The 12,876-nt window shown below is 39.7% G+C and overlaps 1 protein-coding gene across 4 annotated transcripts in view; it reads left to right on the top strand.

Annotated features, from left to right (window-relative positions):
• The window catches only part of LOC134328744 (butyrophilin-like protein 8), a 43,258-nt gene extending 33,189 nt beyond the window's left edge, over nucleotides 1-10,069 (top strand). Inside the window, exons 8-12 of one of the 4 annotated variants that reach the window (XR_010014751.1) lie at nucleotides 1,499-1,672; nucleotides 5,559-5,732; nucleotides 6,190-6,366; nucleotides 8,674-8,998; nucleotides 9,149-10,069. Coding sequence is in view for 2 of the 4 variants with exons in the window: in XM_063009940.1 (XP_062866010.1) it covers nucleotides 1,499-1,672; nucleotides 5,559-5,732; nucleotides 6,190-6,366; nucleotides 8,674-8,680 (532 nt within the window). In the remaining 2 variants the exon portion in view is untranslated. Of the gene's footprint in view, nucleotides 1-1,498; nucleotides 1,673-5,558; nucleotides 5,733-6,189; nucleotides 6,367-8,673 lie in introns of all 4 variants that reach the window. The other 3 variants (XR_010014752.1, XM_063009940.1, XM_063009941.1) reach the window with 3 other exon arrangements.
• Nucleotides 10,070-12,876: the final 2,807 nt, after the last annotated feature.

The raw sequence follows: 12,876 nt of genomic DNA, 5'->3' as shown, positions 1-12,876 counted from the left end.
GCTACAATGTGATTTCCTGGATTTTTTTTCTCATTTTGTCTCTCATAGTTGAAGCGTACCTATGATGAAAATTACAGACCTCTCTCATCTTTCTAAGTAGGAGAACTTGCACAATCAGTGGCTGACTAAATACTTTTTGGCCCCACTTTATGTACAGTTGTGTTAACATTTCATTGACTACAAATGCGTTAGAACACATCCATCTCGAAGACGAGTTCGTTCAGAATCAGCTACTTATCACAAATCGACTGACTCAAACTTATCATACATTCCCTTAGCGTCAATGCATTTGCCCGTAGAAGCTGAGCGTCTCTCCACTTCAATGGGACTGCATGGAAAGTTTTTTTTTCATTCAGACGTGGAATAAACAGAGCTCAGTTTACATGAACATGACGTGTAAATTACATGTTTAGACTCATGCACTAGTTTTATACAGAATGTAGAATTTCACCTGAAAGCAGGAGCAGAAGTATTTGTACCTCTAACCCTGAATGTTAGTGACGGCAGTTTCTACATAGAGCTTCCTGATAATTATTAGTTCAGCTATGATGTGCAAAATACAGCAGTGAGAGTGTAACAATTACAAAGTAAAATATAGTGAGTAATTATGGAGTGTAAATTTAATTTTGATAAAATGATTGAACCACTTCATACTGGAAAGGACCATGGTGGATCCAGATCCGTAGGAACATACACTTTTCACACACACACACACACACACACACACAGTCACTCTCATCATGAGCTGCGTCCGGAATCGCATACTTACAGAGTATGTACTAGACTGGAGGAAGTATGCACTACTTGGCCGGTAAAAAGGTACATACTTTCAGTACAGAAGTATGCAGTATGCACACAACACCGCTACATACTACATCCGCCATCTTACCAACGTCAAGTGATGACGTGAGAACGTGATGACGTGAAATTTTTGGATATTTATTTATTCGTCTTTAAAATGTTTTATTTTATATATTTTACTTACACTTGTGAACAGAGGACTCTGTTTTCCACTATCTTTCTTGGTTCTTATTCTGCTTTGAATGCCTATGCAGCTCCAGTTGCATTATGGGATACATTAGCGGATCGCAAGTGTGCATCGCTTTCATTCTCAAACATGGCTGCCCAATAAGTAGGTCATCCGGGTACTTCTCGCATACCTCTTTGTGTATACTGTGTATTCGGACATACTAACCGCTCTCACAACCTCATTTCACGTACTATTGAGTATGGAAGTATGCGATTCCAGACGCAGCTTATGTTTTAGTCTGGAGATGAAGATCAAGTTGTCATTCATAATCAGTGGGTAACATTGTATTAATTCTCAGTCACTACATGGCTATTGTTAGCGCTTCCACTATTTTGGACTGTGTAGAAATGTGAAGCTCCACCCCTTTGTAAATCAGTACAGTAGAGCAGTCCTGCTATTGTTTAATTCATCAATGCAACTGATTTTACTTTTATCTGCAATGCAGTCTGATCTATTATTTCTCTCCAGGTTGGCTGGTTGTGATCTAACAGAGAAAAGTTGTGAAGTTCTGTCCTCAGTTCTCAGTTTAAACTCCTCCAGTCTGAAACATCTGAACCTGAGTAACAATAAACTGAAGGATTCAGGAGTGAAGCTGCTCTCTGCTGGACTGGAGAATCCACACTGTAAACTGGAGATACTGAGGTAAGATCTTCACTTTTACACTGTAGATACAGAAGATCAGTTTCACTTTGAAGCATCATTTTATTAAAAGTTGAACCTTGGTAGATGGTTTGTTTGGGACTCTTTGGAGTCTTCATACTTCATTAAATGCTATCATGATTGTTTCTTTACTGTAGCTCACTAACTTACATGAGATTAGATCCTAAACTAGCAGCACCTGAGTTTCTGGTGTTGAACCTGCTATAGGAATTGATCATGGATGAAGCAAAATGTGATTCAGCTTTAATCAAAACTCATAACTGCTATCTTCATCTTCTCAGTGTTCCTCTATACAGGAACATAATTACTTTGTAAGGATTAGCTTTTTATATGGCAATATTTATAGATGTGACTGCAACGTTCTTTAGCTACAAGCTAGTAACCTGTTTATATTCATCTGTAATCAATTCCACAGCAGCGTGAGCACCAGAAAACATCTACTGCTGGTTTAGGATCCTGAGACTGTAAGATTTTAACCAGAAATCATCAGTTTGTGTGGTTCAATTAGCAACTTAGCTCTGACTTAGCATTTTAGCTCTAACACAGTTTTTTACATCGTGACTCATTGACTCAGTTACATTAACCAGTTGGGTGGGTAGTGTCGTGTCTTCCATAGCGATGATGTATTGATGATGAAGGAGAGCCGTTGACACTGAGCCGTTTCATTTGCCATTAAGAAGTTTATTACAGGTTGAATACAGTATCGGTCAGACAGTCCGGCTTTGTCTGAGAGAGAGCTTGGCCAATTCTTCTCTGAGCTCACAGCTTTAACTTTTTCCTTATATACATTACATTACATTTTTTAGCATTTAGCAGACGCTTTTATCCAAAGCGACTTACACAATGAGCAATTGAGGGTTAAGGGCCTTGCTCAGGGACCCAACAGTGGCAACTTGGTGGTGGCAGGGCTTGAACCGGCAACCTTTTGTTTAGTACCTTAACCACTAAGCTATCACTGGCCCTATATACACTGTGTGCACAATTATTAGGCAAGTTGTATTTTTGAGGATAAATTTTATTATTGAACAACTACTGTGGTTTTATTCAATTCAAAATGTTAATAAACCTCAAACCTGAATATTTAAGAAAGTGAAAGTGAGGTTTTGGCTTTCTTAGGAAAATAGCTATGTGTGCATAATTATTTGGCAACTATTAGTGTGCAGAATTATTATGCAACTAAATAAAAAAACTAAAATTTTCTCATCTCACTTGTTTATTTTTATCTGTTAAAGTGAGAATAATAAATAAACAACTTAAAATTAACAAATAAACATTTCTGACCTTAAATAAAAAACAGTGACCAATATAGCCACCCTTCTTTTTAATAACAGCCAAAAACCTTCCATTCATGGAGTCTGTCAGTTTCTTGATCTGTTGATGATAAAATTTTTGTGCAGCAGCAACCACAGCCTCCCAGACACTGTTCAGAGAGGTGTATTGTTTTCCTTCACTGTAAATCTCCAATTTAAGAAGGGCCCACAAGTTCTCAATAGGGTTTAGGTCAGGTGAGGAAGGGGGCCATGTCATTATTCTTTCATTTTTTAGGCCTTTACTGGCTAGCCACGCAGTGCAGTACTTTGATGCATGCGATTGAGAATTATCCTGCATAAAAATCATGGTCTTCTTGAAAGATGTAGACATTTTCCTGTACCACTGCTTAAAGAAAGTGTCTTCTAAAAACTGGCAGTAGGTTTGGGAGTGGATTTTAAGTCCATCTTCAACCCGAAAAGGTCCAACTAGCTTATCTTTAATAATACCAGCCCATAGCAGTACCCCACCTCCACCTTGCTGGCATCTGAGTAGAAGAGGAGCTCTGTTCCTGTTACTGATCCAGCCACGGGCCCATCCATCTGGTCCGTCAAGAGTCACTTTCATCTCATCAGTCCATAAAACTTTTGAAAAATCTGTCCTCAGATATTTCTTGGCCCAGTCTTGACGATTTAACTTATTTGTCTTGTTCAGTGGTGGTCTGGTTTCAGCTTTCCTTACCTTGGCCATGTCTCTGAGCACTGAACACCTTGTACTTCTGGGTACTCCAGTTAGGTTGCAGTTCTGGAATATGACAGCACTGGAGGATAATGGTTCCTGGTACCTTTACGTTTGATTCTTCTCAAATCTTTGGCAGTTAATTTGCATCTTTTTTTCTTAACACGTTTATTTTGACCCTGTTGACTATTTGCAACAAAATGTTTGATGGTTCTGTGATTACGGCCCAATATCTTAGCAATTTCAATAGTGCTGCATCCCTCTGAAAGACATTTGACAATTTTTGACTTTTCAGAGTCACTTAAATCTCTTTTTTGGCCCATTTTGCCTGAGAAAAAGAAGCTGCCTAATAATTATGCACACCTTAATATAGGGTGTTGATCTCCTTAGGCTACACCCTCCCACATTACACAAATACACAATACCTGATGTGCTTAAATACAATAAGCATTCAAGTTTATACAGCTTGGAGTTGAAAAAGATGCATAAAAATTATGATATGGTCAAAATACTCACTTGCCTAATAATTGTGCACACAGTGTACGCGAGTCTACGTGCAAAACACATGTTCTATTAAAATTTACCTAAAGTTCTCAGAAAGGAAAACATGGCCTTACGTTTACCCTAAAAGAGCACCATGAAATGAGTAAACGAATGACAGGTTTGGGATGATTCTATAGAATCTTGTTTTCCTAGCAATGGGGCCATATTTAATGATTAACAGATGTAAAAATACCTCATTAGCACTGTCGCCTCACAGCAAGAAGGTCCAGGGTTCGATCCCCAGTTGGAGCGGTCTGGGTCCTTTCTGTGTGGAGTTTGCATGTTCTCCTCGTGTTTGCATGGGTTTCCTCTGGGAGCTCCGGTTTCCTCCCACAGACCAAAAACATGGAAGGGAGACAAAGTGGAGACACTAAATTGTCCATGACTGTGTTTGATATAGAACTTGTGAACTGATAAATTTTGTGTAACCAGTTGTGTGTGTAAAACATGTTACAAATCCTAATAAACAAACAAACACTAACCAGTTCATCCAGGTCAAAGGTGTAGTGGGGAAACAAATTGGAAACACACCCTGGACAGATGCTGCTTTTAAATGCACGTCAAGCAGGAGGTTTCGCTGAGATCAAACTCATTTACCTGAATCGATTGTGTTCATGTGGTTTGTGTGGGAAGATAAAAAATATGGAGGCTGTCAAGCTTATATATTTATTTTATTATTTGTGTTAATTGTAGATGTTTAAAAGTGTTACAGTTAAAATGAACATACAAATGGAACACTATTATTTGATATCCACCCTCAATGAACCCTTAAAACTCAGTGTTCACATCCCAATAACTACAAATGATGCAGTACTAGCTGCACCACTGTACCATACATTAGGAGTGTGGTGGTGATTAACCTCATTTGTTCTGTTCTCTGTTAACAAGCTAAGCTAAGACAACAAACAAACAAAAAAACTGTACAAAAACAGCAGATAATCTAATTCCTCCTCTCTTCTCTCATGATTAATTCGTTAAGCACCATTAAATGAACTAGAACTGAAATCCCAGGTTTCATTGGTTGGTGTTTGGGAGGGTTTTTGGTTTTGAATGTGTAGATGTTGTAGTGTGATTTTTGCTAAATGATCTACCAGCTAACAACAATCTACTAAATACTCCTCATTTGGAATCTTTAAAATGTGGAATCCACTTTAAGTCTGAAATCACATTTTACACTCATGCTAGAATGATTACTGATTCAGCATCATCAATTTAACTGCTTTCACTTTCATCTGCACTGCAGTCTGGGTAATATTATCAGATCTGCTATTCGGATTCCATCTTCTGCTGCAGGGTGACGTCTTACATTTATCTGATTGATCTGATTATTTCTCTGCAGGTTGTGGGGTTGTGATCTAACAGAGAAAAGTTGTGAAGTTCTGTCCTCAGTTCTTAGTTTAAACTCCTCCAGTCTGAAACATCTGGACCTGGATAACAATAAACTGAAGGATTCAGGAGTGAAGCTGCTCTCTGCTGGACTGGAGAATCCACACTGTAAACTGGAGATACTGGAGTAAGATCTTCACTTTCACACTGTAGATACAGAAGATCATTCATACAGAAACTGTTATTGATGTGTGTATGAGTTTGATATTTTACTCATTTTCCCCACACAAGATAAAACACTTTATCATTAATATAATAGGGCCAGTGATAGCTCAGTGGTTAAGGTACTGGACTAGTAAACAGAAAGTTGCCGGTTCAAGCCCCGCCACCACCAAGTTGCCACTGTTGGGTCCCTGAGCAAAGCCCTTAACCCTCAATTGCTCATCGTGTTCCGCTCATTGTGTAAGTCGCTCTGGATAAAAGCATCTGCTAAATGCTGTAAATGTAAAATGTAAATATAATAGAACAGTTTTACATGTTGAAGATTTCTCAGTGATGTCTGGTTGTGGATCTGAATGGAGATGGAGGTGGGGGATGATCATGTATGATTTTTATTAAATTTTTTATTTAATTTTCCTCTACAGGTTGAGGAGATGCATTATTACAGATGAAGGTTTTACTGCTCTGGCTTCAGCTCTGAAATCAAATCCATCATCACGTCTGAGAGAACTGCAACTGTACCAAAATTATCCAGGAGAATCAGGAGTAAAACTGCTCAAAGATCTACAGGAGGATCCACAATGTAACCTGAAGAAACTATAGTGAGTTTCTGTTGCTTTATATACACACACACCTAAGCACACAAACATGCACACATTACACACAAATGCACACATTACACACAAATGCACACATTACACACACACATGTACACATTACACACACATGCACACATTACACACACACATGTACACATTACACACACATGTACACATTACACACACACATGTACACATTACATACACATGCACACATTACACACAGATTCACACATTACACACACATGTACACATTACACACACACATGTACACATTACACACACACATGTACACATTACACACACATGCACACATTACACACACACATGTACACATTACACACATATTCACACATTACACACACATGTACACATTACACACACATTCACAAATTACACACATGCACACATTACACACACATGTACACATTACACACACACATGTACACATTACACACACACATGTACACATTACACACACATGCACACTACACACACACATGTACACATTACACACATATTCACACATTACACACACACGTACACATTACACACACATTCACAAATTACACACATGCACACATTACACACACATGCACACATTACACACACATTACACACACATGCACACTACACACACACATGCACACATTACACACACGCACACATTGAACACACATTACACACACATGCACACATTACACACACATGCACACATTACATACACATGCACACATTACACACACATGCACACATTACGTACACATGCACACACATTACATACACATGCACACATTACACACACATGCACACATTACACACACATGCACACATTACACACACATGCACACATTACGTACACATGCACACACATTACATACACATGCACACATTACTCACACATTACACATTACATACACATGCACACATTACACACACATGCACACATTACATACACATGCACACATTATATACACATTACACACACATTCACACACACATGCACACATTACACACACATTACACACACATTCACACATTACATACACATGCACACATTACACACACTTGTACACATTGCACACATGCACACATTGCACACACATGCACACATTGCACACACATGCACACATTACACACACATGCACACATTACACACACATGCACACACATTACATACACATGCACATATTACATACACATGCACACATTACATACACATTACATACACATTACACACACATTACATACACATGCACACATTACATACACATTACACAAACATTACATACACATGCACATATTACATACACATTACATACACATTACATACACATGCACACATTACATACACATTACATACACATTACACACACATTACATACACATGCACACATTACATACACATTACACAAACATTACATACACATGCACACATTACATACACATTACACAAACATTACATACACATGCACACATTACATACACATTACATACACATTACACACACATTACATACACATGCACACATTACATACACATTACACAAACATTACATACACATGCACACATTACATACACATTACACAAACATTACATACACATGCACACATTACACACATATTACATACACATTACACACACATTACATACACATGCACACATTACATACACATTACATACACATTACACACACATTACATACACATGCACACATTACATACACATTACACAAACATTACATACACATGCACACATTACATACACATGTACACATTACACACACATGCACACATTACACACACTTGCACACATTACATACACATGTACACATTACATACACATGCACACTACATACACATGCACACATTACATACACATTACATACACATTACACACACATTACACACACATGCACACATTACATACACATTACATACACATTACACACACATTACACACACATGCACACATTACATACACATTACATACACATGCACACATTACATACACATTACATACACATTACACACACATTACACACACATGCAGTGGTATTTCTGTCTTATTGTGGAATCAGAACTGCTCATTTGCAAAACTTCATCTGTATCAGGGTTCTTTAGTGAACAATGAATCATGTAAAATGTTCTATCATTGTTCCAGGTGGTCTCTGTGTGTGTGTGTGTGTGTGTGTGTGTGTGTGTGTGTGTGTGTGTGTGTGTGTGTGTGTGTGTGTGTGTATACTGGTTCTAATTGTGTTGAGTCTGATAGGTGACTGAAACATCTGATCATGTCTGATGTCTTCTACAGCTTCTGATTTTAATAAATGTTGAATTATGAGAAGAAGAAGATGAAGAGCAGTGGAGATAAACACCATCTACTCTTCACACTGGGATTCTATATGACGCTTTGTTCAGCTTCTTACTGCTCAAATCTGTAAACATGCTTTCTGTATAACTATGATCTTCTCTCATGACATCACTTCCTGTACAAGATCAACACTCTCAAACCTTAACTGCTGATAGACCTTCATCTCCTCCTTCTATACGTCAGTACTGAAGCAATGAAATTGGAGAGTCCATTCTGGTACCAGCTGAATTAATCTGATAGATTGAGTTAAGAGCTGCAAAACAGGGTGAGGGTCAATGAGGACTTTTCTTTAGAAAACCCTGTATTAGCTTGATGCATTAGCATGCTGTTCACTATCTAGAAAGATATCCTTTATTTGTCATATATACATATACAGATGTACAGTACAATGAAATTCTTTCTTCGCATATCCCAGCTGGTGTTGGAAGCTGGGGTCAGAGCGCAGGGTCAGCCAACTTACGGCGCCCCTGGAGCAGACAGGGTTAAGGGTCTTGCTCAAGGACCCAACAGTGGCTACATAGCAGAGCCTGGATTTGAACCGCCAATCTTCCGGTTGATAGCCCAAAGCCCTACCCACTAGGCTACCACAGGCCCCTGACATGTAATGAAAGAAGTAATGACATGTAATGAAATCTGACATGTAATGAAATAAATTTAAAGCTGGAGATGTTATGATTCTGCCTGGAGAACATGAGGAGGATTACTCAAGAGCCCAGATAACCTCCAAGGATCTTCACTGGGAAATTACAGACGGTAGTGAGATCTTAAGGTTAGAACGTCTTCCTACATAACCACAAGATGCTTTGAAAGAAACTTTGTTGAATGGTCAGAAAAGACCTAAAAAGACATCAAACAGTAGAGGTCCTGGGTTGAGGGGTACATAATCCCATTTTTGCACCATACATTTTAACCAACTAACAATAAAATAGATTGAATTAGTTATTAATTATTAATGATGTTAAATATAGAAGATGATGATAATGTAAATATTTGATAAAAGATGCAGTAAGTGTAGCAGTTCTGTTAATGATTAATAATAATATTAACCCTCTGACACATAGTGGTCACTACGGTGGCGGCTATTTAATAGCTGTTTATTTTTTTTTACAAGCACAGGTTTCCATGCTTCAAATGCATATCGACCTCTACAATGGACACTACAGTTTCAATCATTTCACTTCTACACTGATTTGTTGTTCATTCTCCATACAGGTGATTTAAGTTTATGTTTATGATTTTTTTCTTACTCCTCTGTAGTGCTGACAGTCTCCTCATCATCTTTTATCAGATGCACTTTATTTTTCTGCTCTTGACAATAAACACATACACAACAAGATTTTGAATTTATGCACATAAATGCAGCTTCATTCTGCACTAGTTTTAATAAAATAAATAAATAAATATTATTTTAAATCATGATACAAATGGTTCTTTTAACTTTGAAATGTATGTTATTTTAAAAACGAACAATTTGTAACTAGAGAGTGCATTTCCGAAGAAAATGCGAGTGTGATTGCCGTGTGCCGGTCGGGCGGGCGTGCGTATCCCAATGTTTTATCCAACTCACGGTGTCATCAGTGGACTTTCAGATTTAATATGGAAACGGCGTCGACATCTCAAACTTTCAAAAAATGAATAGAAGTGAATGGAGCCGAAAAACGGGCGTGGCAGGTGGGCGTGGGTTCGAATCCCCATGCTGTATCTGAGTCGGGGTTACATCAGTGGGCTTCACGATTTAGAGTTGGAACGGCGTCGATATCTCAAACTTTCAAAAAATGAATGGAAGTGAATAGAGCCGAAAACCGGGCGTGGCAGGTGGGTGTGGGTTCGAATCCCCATGCTGTACCCAAGTCGGGGTAACATCAGTGGGCTTTACAATTTAGAGTTGGAACGATGTTGATATCTCGAACTTTCAAAAAATGAATGGAAGTGAATGGAGCAGAAAAACGGGCGTGGCAGGTGGGCGTTGGTTCGAATCCCCATGCTGTACCCATGTCGGGGTTACATCAGTGGGCTTTACAATTTAGAGTTGGAACGGCGTCGATATCTCAAACTTTCAAAAAATGAATGGAAGTGAATGGAGCCGGAAAATGGGCGTGGCAGGTGGGCGTGGGTTCGAATCCCCATGCTGTATGTGAATGGGGTTACCTCAGTGGGAAGTGAGCGTATCTAAATGCTGTATAGAGCTGCAGTGGGTTTTTTGGGGGGTGTAAATACTTTATCTGTATCTGAATCCTAGCTCTCGTTTTGAGCTGAAGGCCGGTATAGGAAATTCCCATTCAAAAAAATGAATGGAAGTCAATGGGGGCAAAAAACTTAAAAAAGTGGGCGTGGCCGGTGAACGGGCGGGCCGATCGAAAACCTTTCTTCAAGAAGTGACGTCAATAACGTGCCGGACGATTTAGAGTTGGAACGGCGTCGATATCTCAATTTTTCGAAAACGAATGGAAGTCTATAAGAAAAAATCTTCGGAAAAACGGGCGTGGTGGGCGAACGGGCTGGCGGATCGAAAACCTGTATACAAGCGCTCTATTCCCGTATGGGCCGGACGATTTGGCGTTGGAACGGGGTCGATATCTCGAAAACTGCGGGAGAAGAAAGCCGGACAAAAACGGGCAGAATAATAAAAATAACTAGAGAGTGCATTTCCGGAGAAAATGCGAGTGTGATTGCCGTGTGCCCGTCTGGCGGGCGCGCGTATCCCAATGCTTTATCCAACTTGGGGTGTCATCAGTGGGATTTACGATTTAGAATTGGAACAGCGTCGATATCTCGAACTTTCAAAAAATGAATGGAATTGAATGAGACCAAAAATGGGCGTGGCAGATGGGCGTGGGTTCGAATCCCCATGCTGTATCTGAGTCAGGGTGTCATCAGTGGACTTTACGATTTAGAGTTGGAACGATGTTGATATCTCAAACTTTTAAAAAATGAATGGAAGTGAATGAAGCCGAAAAACGGGCGTGGCAGGTGGACGTGGGTTCAAATCCCCATGCTGTATCTGAGTCGGGGTTACATCAGTGGGCTTTACGATATAGAGTTGGAACGGCGTTGATATCTCAAATTTTCAAAAAATGAATGGAAGTGAATAAAGCCGAAAAACGGGCGTGGCAGGTGGGTGTGGGTTCGAATCCCCATGCTGTATCTGAGTCAGTGTGTCATCAGTGGGCTTTACGATTTAGAGTTGGAACGATGTTGATATCTCAAACTTTTAAAAAATGAATGGAAGTGAATGAAGCCGAAAAACGGGCGTGGCAGGTGGACGTGGGTTCGAATCCCCATGCTGTATCTGAGTCGGGGTTACATCAGTGGGCTTTACGATATAGAGTTGGAACGGCGTCGATATCTCAAATTTTCAAAAAATGAATGGAAGTGAATAAAGCCGAAAAACGGGCGTGGCAGGTGGGCGTGGGTTCGAATCCCCATGCTGTACCCAAATCGAGGTGTCATCAGTGGGCTTTACGATTTCGAGTTGGAACGGCGTCGATATCTCGAACTTTCAAAAAATGAATGGAAGTGAATGGAGCAGAAAAACGGGCGTGGCAGGTGGGCGTGGGTTCGAATCCCCATGCTGTACCCAAGTCGGGGTGTCACCAGTGGGCTTTACGATTTACTTTTGGAACGGCGTCAATATCTCGAACTTTCAAAAAAAAAATGGAAGTGAATGGAGCCGAAAAACGGGCGTGGCAGGTGGGCGTGGGTTCGAATCCCCATGCTGTACCAATGTCGGGGTTACATCAGTGGGCTTTACGATTTAAAGTTGGAACGGCGTTGATATCTCGAACTTTAAAAAAAAGAATGGAAGTGAATGGGGCTGAAAAACGGGCGTGGCAGGTGGGCGTGGGTTCGAATCCCCATGCTGTACCAATGTCGGGGTTACATCAGTGGGCTTTACGATTTAGAGTTGGAACGGTGTTGATATCTCAAACTTTAGAAAAATGAATGGAAGTGAATGGGGTTCTTATAGGTTAAATAAAGGTTGTACAAATAACCATTCAACAACCATTCAGAAAAAATGAATGGAAGTCAATGGGACCAAAAAACTGTAAAAAAGCGGGCGTGGCAGATGAACGGGCGGGCGGATCGAAAAGCAAAAAACACAAAGTTATTTCAATAACGTGCCGGACGATTTAAAGTTGGAAC

The sequence above is a fragment of the Trichomycterus rosablanca genome, chromosome 15 (assembly GCF_030014385.1).
Source record: "Trichomycterus rosablanca isolate fTriRos1 chromosome 15, fTriRos1.hap1, whole genome shotgun sequence".
Taxonomy (NCBI): Eukaryota; Metazoa; Chordata; class Actinopteri; order Siluriformes; family Trichomycteridae; genus Trichomycterus; species Trichomycterus rosablanca.
The sequence above is the reverse complement of the archived record's forward strand: the minus strand, read 5'-3'. Positions and strand labels throughout refer to the sequence as shown.